The sequence below is a fragment of the Oratosquilla oratoria genome, unplaced genomic scaffold (assembly GCF_046742065.1).
Source record: "Oratosquilla oratoria isolate Oo_2021 unplaced genomic scaffold, ASM4674206v1 SCAFFOLD91, whole genome shotgun sequence".
Lineage (NCBI taxonomy): Eukaryota > Metazoa > Arthropoda > Malacostraca > Stomatopoda > Squillidae > Oratosquilla > Oratosquilla oratoria.
In genome coordinates this window covers 284,281-308,223 of record NW_027467755.1, presented here as the reverse complement: position 1 = coordinate 308,223, position 23,943 = coordinate 284,281, and the positions used below count along the sequence as shown (strand labels likewise).

Sequence of the window (23,943 nt, the reverse complement as noted above, 5' to 3'; positions counted from 1 at the left end):
CGAAACATGCCATTATTTAAATGTTGTAAACCTGTGAATATTAGTACACATTAAAGTTATAATCAATAGTGCCTTTGAAATTGTCATTATTGGTACACACTATAGTTATCATTGATATTACCTTCTAATATTTGTAATTATCAGTGTCCTCTACAATTGCCATTATTAGTGCATACAGTACCTTCTAAACTTGTCCTTATTAGTATATTCTAAACATGTGATCATGAGTGCATATTAGAATTATCATTAATAGTACTGATTATCTAAGCTTGTCACTATTGGTACACTTTAAAGTTATAATTAATAGAATATTCTGAAATTTCATTATTAGTATATTCTAAACTTGTCATTAATAGTACACATTAAAGTTATCATTAATAGTATCTTTAATCTGACCATTATTAGTAGGTTCAATTCAATTCAATTCAATAAGTTTATTGTTGATGTACAACAAAGGAGAGAGTTGGGTCTTGCCAACTAACCCCTATACATTTTATGTTTAATTTGTTTGTTACAGTTTTATCAAAAATAAATGTTTATATTATAATATCACAGTTGTATTTAACATTTGAAAGCAAACATTGGATGTTTTTTAACAATTTTAGTTAAGATATCATTATTTATGTAATAGCATATGAGCTCATTGAGGTTCCATTGTCCCTGTGGTCTAAATTCATCGATTTTTGGGCAATACTGTACATAATGTTGTAGTGAATGTCCTCCCGGCCTTGCACATAAAGTGCAGGGCTCAGGTTCAGCTTCCCTGTACACCTCCCAGTAATATTTATATCCAAGTCTGAGTCTCATAGTGACTAAATCCATTTGGGAACTATGTCTACCATATGGATATTCCTCTGTATTATTTAATACTGCCTTATAATGCCTGCTACTTACACTACCCTTCTCGCAACATTTATCTAGGTCTATATCCATGTTAGCAATAACATTTGTTCTTATTATTGACCTTATATGTTTATATGTGTATTCATTACCAGGAATATTGTTTACATCTCTAATTGCATTTCGTGCAAGACTATCTGCTTTTTCATTATAATACAATCCTATATGGGATGGTACCCATACAAAATAAATATGTGTATTGTTTCTCTCCAGGTTATATATAATATTTAAACATTTGTTAACAACATCACAATCAGCTGGAGAGGAAGATACAAGTTCATATAATGCACTCTGACTATCGACAAAAAAGTATACATTTTTACCCATACTCGCAATAATATGTAAGCCTTCTAAGATAGCATATAGTTCAGTTCTGGTTGATGACAAATTATTTGGTAGTCTTTTTGAAATTTCATAATCTTGAAATTCTGCAGAGGAAGAATATTCCCTTATAAACACCCCACATCCTGTCTTGGTACCCTCAACTGACCCATCACAGTACACATGTACCACCTGTTTCCGTGGGTATTGTGACAATTTGTCAAGAAAATGTGCTTTTAATTCGTATTTATACCATTGTTCCTTTGGTTTACTTAGCTTTTCAATGTCAATTTTTACATTGTATGGATTCCAGGTGGTATAGTAGTTACTTTTTTCTAGGGCATTATATTCGTTCATAATGTCAAACTTTCTTAGAACCTTACATAATTTGCGAAGATATGGGTTGTTAGTTACATGATTATCATTATATAATGCTAATATATCTCTTTGGAGAGAGTTTGTACCATTACACACTATACGACATACAGTTCGACTCGTTATTTCTTCTATTCTTAAAATAATACTGGGTAATCTTAACTCTCTTCTTAATACCTCTATCTTAGTTGTTGTAGCACACCCTAAAATAATTCTCATTGCCTTATTTTGTACGACTTCTAAGCATTTAAGTTGTTGTGTATTGTATTGCACCAACACAAGTGAAGCATAATCTATGAGGGAACGTATCACATATATATAAAACATGCGAAGTATAGGTACACCAACACCTGACCCTCTATTTGCTAAGACTTTGAGAGGGGCTAGTCTAGATACACACATATTTTTAACATATTCGATACAATAATTAGCATTTCTATAACCTAATTGTACACCCAAATATTTGTAGTTAAGGACACGCTCAATTTTTTCACCATTTACAGTAGGTTTCCTACACTTTTTCTGTTTAGCTTGAAATTTAGTTTTGATTTAAATTAAGACAAGTCCCATGTATGTACATAGTTGTTCAAGTTCATTCACAGCCTTGCTAAGTGTTTTAGGTGTATCACATTGTATTAGTATGTCATCAGCATATATGATGACTTTGGTACCCTGTGTAAATTCATATCTAGCAATTTTATCCATTAGTATATTGTATAGCATAGGACTTAGAACTCCACCTTGGGGGGTACCTAACTCGAATGTTTCTTCTTCTGATAGTGTTCCCTGTAACCAAACCTTACCTTTTCTATTATACAAATAGTCTTGTATCCATCCTAATAACTTTCCTTTGACTCCCTTCAATACAAGTTCCTCTAGTATAACTTCTTTATTAGCTCTATCAAAGGCACCTTTCAAATCTACATATACTTGACAAGAAGCATTGGTATTAGCTAAGCAATGAACAAAGCAGTCGCTAGTAGCACGTCCCTTCATGAAACCATATAAATTTTCAGACATTTTATCACCCACTTTATAGATTAACCTACGTAAGACAATTCTTTCCATCATTTTGCACAAGCAGCTGGTAAGTGAGATTGGTCGAAATTTCCCATCACTCTTAGGTATAGGTATAATTATGGCTGATTTCCATGCTGGGGGTAACGTACTATTTCTGTAAGACACATTAAACATATCTAGTATGGGATTTTTCCCGTCAATATTCAGTAATGCATTTATAATATTATATGTAAGTCCATCCTCACCAGGGGCTGTTGATTTACAACTTTTGACAGCATATAATAGTTCATCTATTGATATAGGTACACAAGTGTCATCATCCAACTTAACATTATGATTGACTAATTGTAACCTTTGTAACCTATTCTCTGCCAGAGCAATTTGATGTCCAACAGGCAGACCAGACAAAGCAGAAGCAGAACTCCATTGTTTAATGAGATCTTTGACCTTTTTTGCAGGATTTGAGTCACTGGTTACTGAAGTTTTCTTACCTTTGATCTTATTAACGTGATACCAAACTTCCTGTATTGATTTGGTGTTACGAATTTTATTTAGAAACTCATCCCAATACTTCTTCCTCATGTCTCTCTTTAGCTCAGACAAATGTTTAGCAACTGTTCCCATAGCTCTCTTGACATCATGATCATTTGGCTGTGCTTGCCATCTACTCTGTAAGGCTGCTATTGTATCCTGACAATTTAATATAACAGGGTCATGTGCATATGATCTCTTTTGATTACGAGTGTGCTTCTGCCTAGTCTTGTTGTTGTCTACATATTCATTAATTACTTTAAGTAATCCCTGATAAATATCATTGGCATCTTGTAAATTAATATTGTAATTACTGTACCATTTCTTAACATTGATCAGGAGCCCAGGAAATTTACTTGAGGGGATGCTTAACCTTTTTCTGTGTACTATGTTGGTTGTGGAGAGGGGAATATACGTCTTAAGGGCAAAGTGGTCACTGAGAAGAGATGATACAACATTAGTTTCACACGTACAAAATGGCATATTAAATAAGGCAACATAATCTAGTCTTCCTCCCTGAACATGTGTAGGGACTTTGGCACCAGTAATTTGTACATTATTATTAGCTTTAAGAAAGGTTACCCACCTTACGCCATTAGTATTAGAAGTCTTAAAACTACCTAGGTCTACATGTCTAGCATTAAGATCACCCAAGAGAATTGTACTTTCTTCTAATATGTGCGGAGGTAAATTATCAATGTACAGGGCACCAGAATGAACATACATATTAGTGATATATATATAGTTATTTGATAAATGTAGACACACAGTGATATATTCTATTCCCCCATTGACTCCTTTCTCCACCAAGGTAACTGGAAGTCCAGACTTAACATAAGTAACCATACCTCTACTGCTTCCATCATCACAACTAAGAATATGTTGATAATATCCTCTGAGTTCATACACCTCTGGTCCAGTTTCCTGTACAGCTATGAAGTCAGGGCTCTGTTGAAGAATATATGCATGTATATCAGTTCCATGTCAATAAATGGAAAATTTTGTTATTCATTGTAGGGTTTTGCATCATTTTGGTGGGGGCCACTGTTTATTGTTCTGGCTAGCTAAGACTTCTCTTCTGAAGGCTTCAAATTTCTCTAGAATTAGTTCTATATTCCTAGATAGCTGTTCATAATTTTCGTGTCTCTCCTTATCTCTCTTTTTCAAAATTTCAAGTTTTTCCATGATAGATTCCATATTCTTTACTTGTTGACAGTTAGCCTTCTGTATTTCTTGATGCACAGTTTCCTTTACTTCTTGATGAACTTTCTGAATGCCTTGTTGCACAAATTCCTGTACTTCCTGTTGGACTTTTTGTATGTTTTGATGCACTAATTCCTGCACTTCTTTAAATTTAGAGTCTGTGTATTCTTTCATCTTTCTCTCAAGCCTTACTCTATCTGCTTTTAATTCTTCTATACTTTCATTTAACAATGTATTAAGTCTGTCCACTGCTATACTTAGTCGTTCCTGCTCTTTAGCCACTATATTTACTTCATTTGACTGAGTAACGGATAGTGACCTCACCTTAGTTGTAGAATTAGTTGTTGCTTTCTCCTGTTGCAAAGGTGGAAATTCTTCCTGCATTGCTGTGACGTTCCAAGCAGTTCTTGTAGGTGGAGGAGCAGTTTGGTATACAGTAGTGGGTATACTTGGTATACTTGGTGGTAGAGTCTTGTAGCGTGGTTTTTTAGGGCATACTGGAGAACTTGCATTGTGTTGACCTCCACAGTTGCAGCATTTTGGTGGTACAGCTACTTTTTGTTGTATCTTTTCCCAGCACTCCTCTGAGAGATGTCCCCCAGCACAGTATCTGCATCGCACATATGTAGTTCGACATCGCCAACTTTTGTGTCCCCATTTGCTACACTTTTGACACAGGTCTGGCTCTGGAACATAGGGAGCAACTCTCTTCCTTCCAACACCGATGATGTGAGTTTCTGAGTCAATAGGTCCTGATACTGCTCCTAGGAGTTGTGGCCTTGGATTTTTCCCAACCATCCGTCGTTTTAGCCACTGGAATCCTGGTGGACACTGTAATAAATTGACATTTATATAAGTAGGTACGTCAAAAATGACCACAGTACGTTGTAAGCCAGTTATAGGTTTCATTACTTGTCCCTGGAAGCCATCTGTTATCATGGTGTTATATTGCTGACCATTGATTAATGTGATATATGGTGCATTCCTCCCTTCCTTAAAAAGTGGCCTACAGTCAGGGTGTTGTTTTAATAGTGCCATATACCAGGTATATTTGTTTTCCAGAGAGAGGTTACATTTTTCTGGAAATGTTATCATAAGTCTTTCCTTACCAGTGGACGTGGTGATGTCCCCGACTATATCTTGATTCACATCAGCTGCTTTAGTGTCTGCGGTGTTATTTTCTTCAATTATCAAGTCCTGGTCCATGCCGGCTGCTTCTATTGCAGTCATTAAGGGATCTTTCGTGGTGGCAGATTTAGCTTGGTCTTCAGTCTTTCCACTAACCTTCAATCTCTTGGCACGGGAACCGGCATTGTTGACACTGTCGTTCAAGTTTTCAGCTATCTCGGTCCAGCCCTTCACTTCTCCTACTCCCTGTGTTGACGTCTCTCCCATGCTACTTCCTTCACAGTTTTCATTATTCCGACTCTGTGGCAGAGTCATATCCATGTTGTTAACTTCCTGGGAGGATTCAATAGTAGCATAGGTGTGATCTAAGGAGCTCCTTTTCTTCCCAAATTTCGTGGTCATATAACTCAAAAATATTATCTGGAGTTATGATCGGAACAACCTTTCTCCGCCGCTGACCGGCAGCGAATGTATTAGTAGGTTCTATAATGATCATTATTATTATTAGTTATCATTAACAGTATCTTGTAAACTTGACATTATTAGTATGTTCTATACTTGTCATTATAAGTATATTCTTAACGTATCATTATCACTATACATTAAATTTACCATTAATACTACTTTCTAAACTTGTCATTATTAGTATATTATAAACTTACCCATAATAGTATATTCTCAACTTTCATAATTAGTACACATTAATGTTATCATTAATAGTAACTTCCAAACTTGTATATTCTAAAGTTGTCACTGCTTGTATATTCTAAAGTTGTCACTCCTAGTACATATTTAAGTTATTATCAAAAGAATCTTCTGAACTTGTCCTTATTGGTATATCCTAAACTTGTCATTACTCGTTGAAATTATCATTAATACCATAATCTTAATTTGTCATTATTAGTACACATTAAAGTTTTTATTAGTGGTATCTAAAAAGTGTCATTAATCGTATATTCTAAATTTGTCATTACTAGAACATATTAAAGTTATCATTAATAATTCCTTGTCAACTTGTCATTATTAGAATAATTCAAACATTAATTAGTAACCATTATTAGTGTATTCTAATCCTGTTATTGTTAGTCATTATTCAAAAACTAAACTTTTCATTATTAGTACACATTAAAGTTTCAGTTAATTGTACCTTTTAAATATGACATTATGACTCATTAAACTTGTAATTCTTAGTATATTCTAAAGTTTCTTTAATAGTACATGTTAAAGATAAGAGAATCAATATACATTAAAGTTATTATTACTATTATATTCTAATCTTGACATTATTGCAACACAATAAAGTTAATTAAAGTGCCGATTATTACCACATTCTAAATTTGTCATTATTTGTGCAAATAAAATGTATAATTAATCGCACACTTCTTATTATTAGTATATTCCAAATTTGTTATTATTAGTAAACATTGAAGTTAAATATAAATATTACCTTTAGAAGGTGATATTTATGATAACTTCAATGTTTACTAACAACTTGTTTACTAATAACTTGTCATCATTAGTATATTCTAAACATGTCATTATTAGTACATTCTAATAATTCTTAGTATATTCTAAACTCGTCATTATTAGTTATTTTATAGCATCTTCTAAACCTGTCATTATTAGAATGTTCTAAACTTGTCATTATAAGTACACATCAAAGATATCATTAATAGTACCTTTTAAACTTGTCATCATTAGAATGTTTGATACTTTTCACATTAAAGTTATAATTAATAGTACTTTCTAAACTTCAGTATATTCTAAACATGTATATCCTAACATGTTATATTCTAAAATTGTCATCGTTAGTTTGTTCTAAACTTGTCATTAATACTTCATATTAAATTGATCATTAATAGGACGTTCTAAACTTATCATTATTAGTATATTCTAAACTTGGCAATATTAGTATATGTTAAAGTTGTCATTAAACCTTGTCATTATTATTATCGTTTAAACTAGTATACTCTAAACATCCTAAATTTGACATTATTAGTATGTTCTAAACTTATCATTAGTAAAAATTAGTCATTAATAGTACCTTCGAAACTTATCATTAACAGTACCCTTTAAATGTACTGTATATTCTAAACTCGTCATTATTAGTTATCATTAGTAGTATCTTCTAAACCTGTCATTATCGGAATATTCAAAACTTGTCATTATTAGTACCCATCAAAGATATCATTAATAGTACCTTTTAAACTTGTGATCATTAGAATGTTTTATACTTTTCATTATTAGTACACATTAAAGTTATCATTAATAATACTTTCCAAATTTCTCATTATACGTATATACATTGGAATATTCTAAACATGTCATTATTAGTATGTTCTAAACTTGTCATTGATAGTTCATATTAACTTATAATTATCAGTATATTCTAAACTTGGCAATATTAGTTTATGAGTTGTCATTATCATTATAGTTTAAACTAGTATATTCTAAAAATGTCGTTATTAGTATATTCAAAACTCGTCATCATTAGTAAACTTATCATTAATAGTATCTTCTAATCTTTTCATTATCACTATATTCCCAGTTTGACATTATTACTACACATTAAATCTAGCATTAATAGTACCTACTAATCTTATTTTATTAGTATTTTCTAAACCTGGCATTATTAATTTGTTCTAAATAATTAACAGTACCCTTTTAACTTATAATTATTAGTATATTCTAAACTTGTCACTATTATTACACATTAAAGTTTTCCTTAAAAATACCTTCTAATCTTGTTTTTATTGTTATATTCTAAAGTTGTCAGTATGAGTATATTCTATTTATTCATTATTACTACTTATAGTACCTTCTAAATTTTCTTTGTATATTATTAGTTCATATTAACGTTATCATTATTAGTACCTTCTAAACTTATTATTATTAGTATATTCCAAATTCTAAACTTGTCATTATTAGTACATATTATAGTTAGAACTTATAGTAACATCTCAAGTTGTTATTATTAGTACATTCTAAACTTAACAGTACCTTCTAAACTTCTTATTATTACGTGATATTATTAGTACACATTAAATATATCATTTAATAGGATCTTTTAAACATATCATTATATGTATGTATTAATAGTACCTTTAACTATTAATTATAACTTCAATGTGTACTATTTATGACAAGTTTAGAATATACTAATAAAGTGTATCAATAGTGACAAGCTTAGATGATCAGTACTATTAATGATAACTCTAATATGTACTTATAATCACATGTTTAGAATATACTAATAAGGACAAGTTTAGTAGGTACTGTTAATGATAACTTTAGTATGCACTAATAATGGCAATTGTAGAGGATACTGATAATAACAAATATTAGAAAATATTATGAAAGTTGAGAATATACTATTATGGGTAAGTTTATAAAATACTAATGGTAAGTTTTATGTATAGTAATAATGATACGTTAAGAACTTATAATGACAAGTTTAGAACATACTAATAATGACAAGTTTACAAGATACTGTTAATGATAACTTTAGTATGCACTAATAATGGCAATTGTAGAGGATACTGATAATTACAAATATTAGAAGGTAATATCAATGATAACTATAGTGTGTACTAAAAATGACAAAGTTAGAATATACGAATAATGACAACTTTGGAAGGTGCTACAAATCATGTGTATTAATACTAACAAGTTTAGAATATAATGATAATGACAAGTTTAGAATAATGACAACTTTAGAATACACTAATATTGCCATGTTTAGAATATATTTAATAAGCACTAGGAATGAAAAGTTTAGAACATGCCAATGAAGACATGTTTAGAATATTCTAATGGTTAGATTATACGAATAGAAAGTGCTATAAGTTATAACCTTAAATTGTACTAATAATGATAATTATAGAACATACTAATAATGATAAGATTAAAGATACTATTAATGATAACTTTAATGTGTACTATTAATGACAAGTTTAGAATATAGAAGTAATGACAAGTATAGAATGGTAATTTTAATGTGTTCTAATGTGTTCAGATAAAAAAGTTAGGAAGCTGCTTTTAATGATAGTTTTAACATGTACTAATAAAAAAGTTTAAAAGGTATTTTTATAAGGCAAGTTTACAATATACTAATGATGTCAAGTTAAGAAGGTAATATTGATAATAACGTTAATGTGTACTAATAATGACAAATTTAGAATATACTACTATTAATACCAGAACATACAGGTAATGACAAGTTTATAAGATACTACTAATGATAACTTTAATATGTATCAATAATGACAGGTTTAATATACTAATAAAGAAAAGTTTAGAATACATTAATACTGACAAGTTTGGAAGGTGTTATAATTGATAAGTTTAATGTGTACTGATAATGACAAGTTTATAATGTACTAACAATGACAAATTAAGAAGGTGCTATTAACTATAACTTTAATGAGTCCTAATAATGACAAAATTAGAATATACTAATAATGACATATATGGAAGATAGAACTGTTAAAGGTAACTTTAATGTTTAGAAATATGGACAAGTGTTGAATATACTAATAACGATAAGTTTAGAAGGTTGATACTTTATTTTGTACTAATAAGGACAAGTGTAGCATAAGGTACTATTAACAATAACTTTAATGTGTATTGATAAAGACAACTTTAAGGTGTACTAATCCAATAATGACAAGTTTAGAATATGATAATAATGAGTTTAGAATATACTAATAATAATAAGTTTAGAATATACTAATAATGAAAGTTTAGAACATCCGAACAATGACATTACACATTAGACTTAAGCTTGTCATTATTTGTATGTTCTAAACTTGCCATTATTAGTACACATTAAATTCATCATCAACGATACTTTTTTATAAACTTGTCGTTAGTAGTACGTTCTATACTTGTCATTTAAGTTATAACTAACAGTATGCTCTTAATTTGTCATTAACCGTATATTCCAAATTTGTCAAGATCAGAACATATTAAAGTTATCATTGATACTACCTTTTCAATTCATATTCTAAACTTGTCAGTCTTGGTAAAATCTAAAATCATCATTATAAGTATTCATTAAAGATATTATTAAAAGTATCTTCTAAACCTGTCATTATTGGAGTATTGTAGACTTGTCATTATTAGTATATTCTAAACTTATCATTATTAGTACACATTATATATATCATTATTAGTATCTATAAACTTGTCATTATTATTTATCATTTATAGTATTTTCTAAACTTCTCATAATTGGTATATTCTAAACAGGTCAATATTAGTACATTCTAAACATATCTTCATTGGTATACTCTAGACTTATCATTATTAGTATATTCTAAACACGTCACATTAAATTCATCATTAATAGGACGTTCTAAACTTATCATTACGAGTACATTTTTAACTTTGCAAAATATGTACATTCTAAAGTTGTTTTTGTCGTTATTAGCATATTAATAAACATTAAAGTTTACAATTAATAGCATCTTCTAAAGTCATTATTAGTGTATTCCAAACTTGTCATTATAATTTATCATTATTACTACAAATAGTACCTTATAAACTTTCTTTATATGTATATTTTAAAGTTGCCATTAATAGACCTTTCTAAACTTAACTATAACTATATTCTAAATTTTAAAGTTATCATTAATTAGTACACATTATAGTTAAAACTTCTCAACTTGTTATTATCGTTATATTCTAAACTTGTCTTAATTAGTATATTATAATCTTTCATTGTTAGTACACATTAAAGTTTTCATTAACAGTGCCTTCTAAACTTCTCATTATTACATATCATTACACATTTAAGTTTTAAACATGTCAATATTAGATCATTCTGTATTAGTGCATTCTAAAGTTATCACTAATAGTACTTGTCACTATTAGTATAACTTGTCATTATTAGTATATTCAAAACTTGTCATTTTTACTAAACTTTAAGGTTATCATAAATAGTGTCTTTTAAAACTGTCATTTTTAGTATATTCTAAGCATCTCATTAAAATTGTCATTAATGGTACCTACCCGGCCTTTATTTGTATATTCTAAACTTATTATTAGTATACTCTAAATATATAATTATTAAATCACTTTAAGGTTACTATTACTAGTACACATTAAAGTTATCATTAAAAGTACATTCTAAAATTGTCATTATTAACTTATTCTAAACTTCTCATTATCAGTTATTATTATTAGATTTCAAATTTATATTTATTAGTACACATTAAATTTATTATAAATAATATCTTCCAAACTTTTCATTATTAGTGCATTATGAAATTGTCAATAATACTACCTTCTAAGCGTGTCATTAGGCACAGTTAATGATAACCTTTATGTGTACTAATAAGAAAGACTAGAATATAACAACAATGACTTTGATTTGTACTACTAATAAAATATATATATATATTAATAATGGCAAGTTTGTAATATACTAATAATGACTAGTTTAAAAGAAATATTAATAATGAATTGAAGTTTGGCAAGTTTAAAAGGTATTATTAATAATAACTTTAATGTGTAATAATAATCAGAAGTTTACAATATACTAATAAAAAGAGGTACTAATAATGGAAAGACTAGAATATACCAATAATTACAAGCTTAAAGGGTACTGTTCAAGAATGTTTAGAATGCACTCTAATAAATTCAATAAAAAGTTTAGAATATGGTAATGATAACAAGTTTAGAAGGTACTATTAAGATCTCTAATAGTGACAAGTTTAGAATAAAAGTTTAGAAGGTACTATCATTAACAAGCTTAGATTGTACTTATAATGAAAATTTTTGAAAATATTATCAATGATAATGTTAATGTTATACTAATAAATACAAACAAATACAAAAACTACAAAATACAAAAATACAAAAAATATAAAGAATACAAACATACAGAAAATACAAAACAAATACAAATACAAATACAAATTTATAAGCTATTAATAATAACTTAAATGTGTTCTAAAAATGAAAAGTTTAGCATATACCAATAATAAAATTAGAATAAACTAATAATGACAATTTTAGAAAGTACTTTTAACGATAACTTTAATATGTACTAGTAATGTACTATTGATAGTAACTTTAAAGTAAACTAATAATGACATATTTAGAGTATACTAGTATTAAGTCTAGGATATACAAATAAAGGCCGGGTAGGTACTATTAATGATAACTTTAATATGTACCAATAATGAGATGTTTAGAATATACTAAAAATGACAATTTTATAAGGAACTATTAATGATAACCTTAAGTTTAGTAATAATGACAAGTTTGGAATATACTAATAATGACAAGTTTAGAAAGGACTATTAATGATAGCTTTAGAGTGTACTAATACCGAAAAGTTTAAAATATACAAATGATAAAAAGTTTAGAATAAAAGATAATGACAAGTTTAGAAGAAACCGATATTCACATGTTTGAAATATAGCAATAATGATATGCTTAAAAGATCCTATTGAATGATATATTTAATGTGTACTAATAATGGCACGTAATAATAAGAAGTTTAGAAGGTACTGTTAAGTTTAGAATATACTAATAATAAAAACTTGAGATGTTACTATAATTGCTAACTATAATATGTATTGATAATGACAAGTTTAGAATTTAGAATATAATGATAATGATAAGTTTAGAAGGTACTAATTGATAACATTAATATGAACTAATAATATACAAAGAAAATTTAGAGGGTACTATAAGTAGTAATAATGAATAAATAGAATATACTCATACTGACAACTTTAGAATATAACAATAAAAACAAGATTAGGTGTTTTTAAAGATAATATTAATGTGTACTAATAATAAGATTTTTAGATTATACTAATAATGAAGAGTGTGAAAATACAATTAGTATCTTTAATGTGTACTGATAATGACAAATATAGAATATACTTATAACGACAGGTTGAAAAGGAACTATTAATGATAACTTTAATGTGTACTAATAAAAACAAGTTTAGAATATATTTTAGTAGTGACAAGTTTTTAACGATAATGATAACTTTAATGTGTAATAATATTGACAAGTTTATAATTACAAGTTAAAAGGGTACTGTTAATGATTAGTGTAGAAGGTACTATTATGACTTTAATTTTTACTAATAAGTTTAGAATTTAGAAAATAATAATAATGATAAGTTTAGAAGGTACTAATTGATAACGTTAATATGAACTAATACAAAGAAAATTTAGAAGGTACTATAAGTAGTAATAATGAAAAAATAGAATATACTCATACTGACAACTTTAGAATATAACAATAAAAACAAGATTAGAAGGTGTTTTTAACGATAACATTAATGTGTACTAATAATAAGATTTTTAGATTTTACTAATAATGAAGAGTGTGAAAATACAATTAGTATCTTTAATGTGTACTGATAATGACAAATATAGAATATACTTATAACGACAGGTTGAAAAGGAACTATTAATGATAACTTTAATGTGTACTAATAAAAACAAATTTAGAATACATTTTAGTAGTGACAAGTTTTTAACGATAATGATAACTTTAATGTGTAATAATATTGACAAGTTTATAATTACAAGTTAAAAGGGTACTGTTAATGATTAGTGTAGAAGGTACTATTATGACTTTAATTTTTACTAATAATTAGTTCAAACACACTAATAATGCCAGGTTTAGAAAATACTATTAATGATAGATTTAATGTGTACTAATAATGTCAAAATGGGAATATAATAATAATGAAAAGATTAGAAGATACTATTAATGATAAGTTTACTAATAATGACGAGTTTGAATATACTAATAACGACATCTTTAGAATATACTAGTTTAAACTATAATAATAATGACAACTCATAATTTAATATTGCCAGGTTTAGAATATACAAATAATGATAAGTTAATATGAACTATTAATGACAAGTTTAGAATATACAATGACAAGTTTAGTATATTCCAATGTAGACATATTTAGAATATACGTATAATGAGAAATTTGGAAAATATTATTAATGATAACTTTAATGTGTACTAATAATAAAAAGTATAGAATATTCTAATGATGACAAGTTTAAAAGGTACTATTAATGATATCTTTGATGGGTACTGATAATGACAAGTTTAAAATATTCCGATAATGACATGTTTAGAAGATACTACTAATGATAACTAATAATGACGAGTTTAGAATATACTAATAATTAAACATTAATAGGGTACTGTTAATGATAAGTTTCTTTATTTTTACTAATGATAAGTTTAGAATATACTAATAATGTCAAGTTACTTTAATTTTCACTAATGATAAGTTTAGAACATACTAATAATGTCAAGTTTAGAATATACTAGTTGAAACGATAATAACAATGACAAGGTTTAATGACAACTAATATTGCCAAGTTTAGAATATACTAATAAGGACAAGTTTAGAACGTCCTAATAATGATAAATTTAATATGAAGTATTAATGACAAGTTTAAAACATACTAATGATGACAAGTTTAGAATATACCAATGAAGACATGTTAGGATATACATGTTTAGAAAATACTGAAGTTTAGAAAGTACTAATAATGTGTACTAATAATGAAAAGTATAAAACATTCTGATGAAGACAAGTTTAAAGGATACTATTAATGATATCTTTGATGTGTACTTATAATGACAAGTTTAGAAAATTCTAATAATGACAGGTTTAGAAGATGCTACTAAAAAACTAATAATGACGGGTTTAAAATATACTAAGAAATATTAGAATGTACTAATAATGAAATGTTTAGAATATACTAATGATGACAAGTTTAGAAGGTAATATTTATGATAAATTCAAAGTTTACTAATAATAAAAAAATTAGAATATACGAATATAAGAAGTGTGCGATTAATTATACATTTTATTTGCACAAAAATGACAAATTTAGAATGTGGTAATAATCGGTATTTTAATAACTTTATTTTGTTGTAATAATGTCAAGATTAGAATATAATAGCAATAAAAACTTTAATATGTTCTAGTAATGACAAGTTTAGAATATACGATTAATGACACTTTAATGTGTACTAATAATGACAAATTGAGATTATGGTATTAATGATAATTTCAACGAGTGCTTTTAATGACAAGTTTAGGATATACCAAAAAGGACAACTTCAGAAGATTCTTTTAATAATAACTTATATATGTACTAAGAGTGACAACTTTAGAATATACAAGCCTATACAAGTTTGGAAGCTACTATTAATGATAACATTAATGTGTACTAATTATGACAAGTTTAGAAAGTAGTATTAATGGTAAGTTTATTGTATAGTGATAATGATACGTTAAGAATATACTTATAATGACAAGTACATACTAATAATGACAAGTTTACAAGATACTGTTAATAATAACTAATAATAATAATGATAATTATAGAACCTACTAATAATTATCAGATTAAAGATACTATTAATGATAACTTTAATGTGTACTATTATTGACAAGTTTAGGATATACTAATAATGAGAGTTTAGAATATTCTATTAATGATAACTTTAACCAATAGTACCAATAGTTACAAGCTTAGATAATCAGTACTATTAAGGATAACTCTAATATGTACTCATAATCACATGTTTAGAATATACTAATAAGGACAAATTTAGAAGATACTGTTAATGATATCTTTAGCATTCACTAATAATGGAAATTGTAGAGGATACTGATAATTACAAATATCAGAAAATATTATGAAAGTTGAGAATATACTATTATGGGTAAGTTTATAAAATACTAATAATGACAAGTTTAGAAACTATTATTAATGGTAAGTTTAATGTATAGTAATAATGATACGCTAAGAACTTATAATGACAAGTTTAGAACATACTAATAATGACAAGTTTACAAGATACTGTTAATGATAACTTTAATATGCACTAATAATGGCAATTTTAGAGGATACTGATAATTACAAATATTAGAAGGTAATATCAATGATAATATAATGTGTACTAATAATGACAAAGTTAGAATATACGAATAATGACAACTTTGAAAGGTGCTACAAATCATGTGTATTAATACTAACAAGTTTAGAATATAATGATAATGACAAGTTTAGAATAATGACAACTTTAGAATACACTAATATTGCCATGTTTAGAAGATATTTAATAAGCACTAAGAATGAAAAGTTTAGAACAAGCCAATGAAGACATGTATAGAATATTCTAATGGTTAGATTATACGAATGGAAAGTGCTATTAGTGATAACCTTAATTTGTACTAATAATGATAATTATAGAACATACTAATAATGATCAGATTAAAGATAATATTAATGATAACTTTAATGTGTACTATTAATGACAAGTTTAGAATATAGAAGTAATGACAAGTTTAGAATGGTAATTTTAATGTGTTCCAATAAAAACAAAAGTTAGAAAGATGCCTTTAATGATAGTTTTAACATGTACTAATAAAAAAAGTTTAAAAAGTATTTTTTATAAGGCAAGTTTACAATATACTAATGATGTAAAGTTGGTAATATTGATAATTACGTTAATGTGTACTAATAATGACAAATTTAGAATATACTAAAAATGATGTTTAGATAGTACTATTAATACCAAAGATATCATTAATAGTATCTGTCACTCTCATTATTGGAGTATTCTAGACTTGTCATTATTAGTATATTCTAAAATTATCATTATTAGTACACATTAAATATATCATTAATAATATCTTTAAAATTGTCATTATTATTTATCATTTATAGTACTTTCTAAACTTCTCATTATTGGTATATTCTAAACATGTCAATATTAGTATATTCTAAACATATCTTCATTGGTATACTCTAGACTTATCATTATTAGTATATCACATTAAATTTATCATTATTAGTATATCACATTAAATTTATCATTAATAGGGGGTTCTAAACTTATCATTACGAGTACATTTTTTACTTTGCAATATATGTACATTCTTAAGTTGTTTTTGTCATTATTAGCATATTCATCAACAATAAAGTTTACAATTAATAGCATCTTGTCATTAATAGTACATATTAAGTTGATCATTATTCTAATCTTCTTTTTATTAGTATATTCTAAACTTCTCATTATTATCATTAGCACACGATTAGTAATATTAGTATATTAAAGTTTTTGACGTACTATAAATAATAACTTGTCACTGTTACAATATTCTAAACTTTATTAGTATGCTCTAAAATTAACAATACCTTCTAAACTTGTCATTATTAATACATTCTAAGCTTTCATTACTAGTGTATTCTAAACATGTCATTATTAGTACAAATTAATCATCATTAATAGTAGCTTCTAAACTTCTTTTTCAAGTTGTATATTGGTAATATATTGGTATATTTTATATTTGTTATTATTAGCACACAATAAAGATATTATTAATTGTATATTCACATTCTTCATTATTAGTATATTCTAAAATTATCATTATTAGTACACATCCATGTTATCTTTAGGTACCTTCTAATATTGTTTTTATTGTTATATTCTAAACTTGTCTGTGTTAGTATAATCTAATGTTTTTTTTTATTATTACTACAAATAGTACCTTATATACTTTCTTTATATGTATATTTTAAAGTTGTCATTAATAGTACCATCTAAACTTACCATTATAACTATATTCTAAATTTTAAAGTTATCATTAATAGTACCTTCTAAACTTGTCATTATTAGTTCACATTATAGTTAACAGTTATAGTAACTTCTCAACTTGTTATTATTAGAATATTCTAAACTTGCCTTAATTAGTATATTATAAACTTTCATTATTTGTAGACATTAAAGTTTTCATTAACAGTGCCTTCTAAACTTCTCATTATTACGTGTCATTACACATTTAAGTTATCATTAATAGGATCGTTTAAACTTATCATTATTGCTATATTTTAAACATGTCAATATTAGATTATTCTAAACTTGTTTCAGTATTAGTACATTCTAGTTATCACTAATAGTACTTTCTAAACTTGTCATTATTAGTATATTCAAAACTTGTCATTTTTACTAAACTTTAAGGTTATCAATAGTTCCTTTTAAAACTGTTATCTTTAGTATATTCTAAGCATCTCATTAAAATTGTCATTAATGGTACCTACCCGGCCTTTATTTGTATATTATAAACTTATTATTAGTATACTCTAAATATATCATTATTAGTTCACATTTAAGTTATCATTAAAAGTACATTCTAAAATTGTCATTATTAACTTATTCTAAACTTCTCGTTATCAGTATATTCTAAACTTTTCATTTTGATAACACATAAATGTTATTATTATTAGATTCTAAATTTGTATTTATTAGTACACATTAACGTTATCATTAATAATAACTTCCAAACATTTCATTATTAGTGCATTATGAAATTGTCAATAATACTACCTTCTAAGCTTCTCATTATTACTATATTCTAAACTTGTCACACACTAAAGTTATCATTAATAGTACCTTCTATACTTGTTATTATTACCATATTTAAACTTTTTATTATTAGTATTTTTATCATTAGTATTTTTACTATTCGTATATATTGAATTTATCATTTATCTTCTAAACTTGTCTTTATCAGTATATCGTAAACTTTCTTATTATTAGAACAAATTAAAGTTATCTTGAACGGATTAGAATATACCAATAATTAAAAGTTTAAAAAACTTTTAATTATTGGTATATTCTAATATTTCCATTTTTAGTATACATACCTGTACCTTCTAACCCTCTCATTATTGGTATATTGTAAACTTCTGATTATTAGTACACATTAAAGTTATATAATACCTTCTATAAAGTTAAATGCATTATTAATGACTTGTCATTATTAGGTTATTACAAACTTGCCATTTTTAGTATATATATTTTTAATGATTAGCACATATTAAGGTCATTATTGGTATATTCTAGTCTTTCCATTATTAGTACATATAAAAGTTGTGAGAATAAACACCTTGTGAGATCGAAACCTTTATTAGTACTACGTTTCGCTTGTTACAGCTTTTTCAAGTACAGACATGACACACACTCTGAGCACATATAAGCCAACAGGGAAGGAACTGGGATAGGTTATCAGGGAGGGGTGGGTGGTAGGTGGAGGGGGAGGAGGGGGACGGGTGGGACTTGGTGGAGACAAAGGAGGACATTTCGGACAGTTTGTTGAAGTGGACTAAGGGGGACATTTCATACATTTATTTAATGCGGGTAACAGATGGATTATAGGAGGGGCGATGTTAAACATGCCTCTGTTCTGCTCAATGGTTTTGAAGCTTTGAATGGCGGCCGCTTCGAGGCATTTTCTCCTCATCCTATCTGGTTCACTAAACAGAAGTTCTGCGTTATCCCAATCCATCAGGTGGTCGTTGGTGTTCCGGTGGATAACACAGGCGTTGGTGGTGATGTTGTTCCGGGAATCGTAGCGATGCTCCCGGATCCGGGTCTTCAGGTCACGGGAAGTCTCGCCGATGTATACTTTATCACATCCAGCACAGGGTATGCGGTAGACACCAGCGTTTTTTCCCCACATCTCGTCCTGGCTGTCATTCCTTCTTGAACTATCAAAGAGCTTTCATTATTAATATATTCTAAACTTGTTGTTAGTTGTACCTTATACACTTTTCATTATTAGTATATTTTTACCTTTTTAGTGCACATTAAAGATGTAATTATCAGTACCTCCTAGTCTTGTCATTATTAGTGCACCTTAAAGTTATCATTAATAGTACTTTCTAAATTTGTCTTGAGTATATTTTAAACTTGTCATTGTTGGTACACTTTAACTTATGGTTAATATCATCTGAACTTTTCATAATTAGTATATTCTAAACGTGTTATCATTATTATATTCTAAATTTATCGTTATTAGTATGCATTAAAATCATAATTAATCGAACTAATAATGAAAAGTTTAGAATATACCAATTATGACAAGATTAGAAAGTCCTACCAATGTTAACTTTATTGTGAACTAATAATGAAAAAATAGATTATACCAATGATGAGAGATTCAGAATGTACTATCAATGATAACTTAAATTGATAATAATCGAACTAATAATGAAAAGTTTAGAATATACCAATTAGGACAAGTTTAGAAAGTCCTACCAATGTTAACTTTATTGTGAACTAATAATGAAAAAAATAGATTATACCAATGATGAGAGATTCAGAATGTACTATCAATGATAACTTAAATTGATAATAACAACTTTGGAATATACTAATAATGACAACTTTAGAAGGTACTATTATAATTTCAATTTGTACTAATAATGAAACTTTGGAATATAATAATAATGACAAGTTTAGAAAGTATTTCTAATGATATCTGTAGTTTGTATTAATACTGACAAGTTTGGAATATGCTAATAATGACGCGTTTGAATATACTAATAATGATAAGTTTAGAATATTATAATAATAACATGCTTAGAATATAGTAATAATGCCGAGTTTTGAAGTTACTTAAATATTTACTAATAATTACATATTTAATATACTAATAAATAAAAGTTTAGAGGGTACTAATTATGAGAGATTTAGAATATATTTCTAATGGAAAATAATTTCGACTGTCATCTACTGCTCCAAACCGAGAGTCTGGGGACGACAGTCGAAACTGTTTAATCGACATCACCGTAACTGGTGATTCTATTCTTCCAATGACAAGTTTAGAATATATTAATAATGACAAATATTGAAGATACTATAAATAATGACTTAAATTTGTATAATAATGAATATTTTTTTAATATACTATTGATGAAAGTTTAGAAGGCACTAATAATGCTACCTTTAATGTGTACTAATAATAACAAGTTTAGAAGGTACCATTAATCATAACTTTTTAGTTTAAAATATGCTAGTAATGCTAAGTTTAGCATATCATAATAATGACAAGTGTTTAAGTTGTGTACTAATAATGAGAAGTTTAGAATATACTAATAATGACAAGTTAAGAAGGTTCTATTAATGATAACTTAATAACTAATAATGACAAGTTTAGAAGTTAATATTGGTGATAACTTTAAGATGTACTGATAATGTATAAAAATTAGTATATACCAATAATGACAAGTAAAGATGGTACTCTTAATAATAACTTTAATATGTACCAATAATGAAAAATTTATAATGACACCGTCAAAATTTAGAATATACTAATAGTGACAAGTTTTTGAATAACTATTAATGATTAATTTAATTTGTTTAGAATATACTAATAATAAGTTTAGATTATACTAATAATGAGAACTTTAAAAATGATAAAGTTAATATGTACTAGTAATGGCAAGTTCAAATATACTAATAATAAGTTTAATAGGTACTATTAATAATAACTTTAATGTGACAAGTTTTGAATGTATTAACAATGACAAGTTTAGAAGGTAATTCTGAAAAGTTTAGATTGTACTAATAATAATACGTTTAGAATGAACTAATAATGACCAGTTTAATATATATATGTTTAGAAGGTACTACTAATGATAACTTTAATGTGTATTATTAATGAAAATTTTAGAATAAAGTAATAATGAAGAGTTTAGAGGTATTTTTAATAACTTTATTTTGTTCTAATAGTGATAGATTCACAATGAAATAGGAATGACAAGTTTAGATTATTCTAATAATGACACGATTAGAATATACTAATAATAACAAATTTAGAATATAGCATAAATATTAAGTTTAATGATAAATTTAGAAGGTACTAATAATGAATTTTTTTTTAAATATATACTAACAATGATAAATTTAGAATATACTTATAATGATAAATTTAGAATAATAACTTTAATGTGTGCTAATATACTAATATAGTAAAGTTAGTACTTTAATGTGTACTAATAAGGACACGATTAGAATATACTATTTAGGATAACTTTAATGTGTATTAATAATGAAAATTTTAATATGTTCTAATAATGATATTTATAGAATATACTAGGAACGACTAGTTTAGAATAAAAAAAAATAATTACAAGTTTAGAAGATACTAATAGTAACATGTTTAGGAAAAGTGATAATGACAAGGTACTATTAATGATAACTTTAATGTGTACTAATAACGAAAACTTTAATGTATTGTGACAAGTTTTGAATATACTAATAATGACAAGTTTAGAATATATTAATTATAAGAAGTTTAGAATATACTAAAAATGACAAGTTGAGAATGTACTATTAAAAACGAGATTAGAAGGTATTATTAATTATAACATGTGATAATATTCACTTATTTAGAATATACTAATAGTGACAAGTTTAGGAAAATGGTAATAATGACAAGTGTAGAACATAATAACAATAATTTTAGATGGTATTATTAATGACAACTTTAATGAGAACTAATAATGACAAGTTTAGAATATACTAATTATGACAAGTTTAGAGGGTATTAATGATAACTTTAATGTATACCAATAATGAAAAGTTTAGAATATACAAATGATGAGAACTTTGCAAGGACCTATTAATGATATCTTTAATGTGTACTAATAATGACAACTTGTGTACTTATAATGGCAAGTTTATATGGTACTATTAATGGGACCTTCAATATGTACTAATGTTTAGAATGTACCAATAATAACAAGTTTAAATTATCGTAATATGGACAAGTTTAGAATGTAATATTAATGGTAACTTTAATGTGTTATTATAATGACAAATTTAGAAAATACCAACAATGATACGTTTAGAATATACTAATAATGACAAGTTTTAAGGTGCTTTTAATGACAACTTTAATGTGTACTAATTATGGCATGTTTAGAAAATAGTAATAGTGGTACCATTAACGAACTTTAATGTGTACTAATAATGGGACGATTAGAATAATGACAACTCATGAATATAGTAATAATGAAACGTTTAGAAGGTAAATCAGAGCATAAGAACATATGAATTAAGGAGATTCCAGCTCAATATCCATCATCTGTCCTCCCCATTCATAAAGTTTTCTTGCCGTTTCTAAAATCTAATTTTTTCCAGTTTAAATTCATTACTATGAGTCCTGTCCTCTTCTTTTAATTACTATGATGACTTTGTTTGCATCACCTCTGTTAAAGTCATGGTTTAGGATATACTAATAGAACATGTTAATAATGACAAGTTTAGAGGGGATTGTTGAAATAATATAAACGTGTAAGGTTGACAAGGTTCTATTGTTATAATTAGTGTATTTAGTATATCCATCACCTGTCCTCCCCTTTCATAAAGTTTTTCGCCGTTCATTAAATCATTTAAATTCATTTTTATGAGTCCTGCCCGGTTCTTTTAATTACAATGATTACTTTGTTTGCATCACCCCTGTTAAAGTCATGTTAGTTTAGAATATACCAATAGAACATAGTAATAAGGACAAGTTTAGAAGGGATTCCTGAAGTAATATAAACGTGTACTAATAATGTACTAATAATGTAATGTAATAATGTAATAATGTACTAATA

The 23,943-nt window shown here is 26.8% G+C and overlaps 1 protein-coding gene across 1 annotated transcript; it reads right to left on the bottom strand.

The window, feature by feature from the left end:
* Positions 1-620: 620 nt before the first annotated feature.
* Positions 621-5,923, bottom strand: LOC143024101 (uncharacterized). The gene is made up of 4 exons (XM_076182869.1): positions 4,675-5,923; positions 2,464-4,095; positions 1,475-1,599; positions 621-771 (listed from the first exon to the last, which is right to left on the bottom strand). The coding sequence occupies exons 1-4, from the start codon at positions 5,878-5,880 to the stop codon at positions 621-623; spliced, it is 3,114 nt and encodes a 1,037-aa protein (XP_076038984.1). The 5' UTR covers positions 5,881-5,923.
* Between the last annotated feature and the right edge of the window lie 18,020 nt (positions 5,924-23,943).

What these genes read in the sequence shown, in the direction of transcription:
- LOC143024101 (XM_076182869.1), bottom strand. Translation starts at nt 5,880, where the DNA reads ATGACCACGAAATTTGGGAAGAAAAGGAGCTCCTTAGATCACACCTAT. An exon ending in CAACTAATTCTACAACTAAG is followed by an intron (nt 4,096 to 4,674) that starts GTGAGGTCACTA and finishes ATTCTTCAACAG; the next exon opens with AGCCCTGACTTCATAGCTGT. An exon ending in AAGTTATACTAGAGGAACTT is followed by an intron (nt 1,600 to 2,463) that starts GTATTGAAGGGA and finishes AAATTATGTAAG; the next exon opens with GTTCTAAGAAAGTTTGACAT.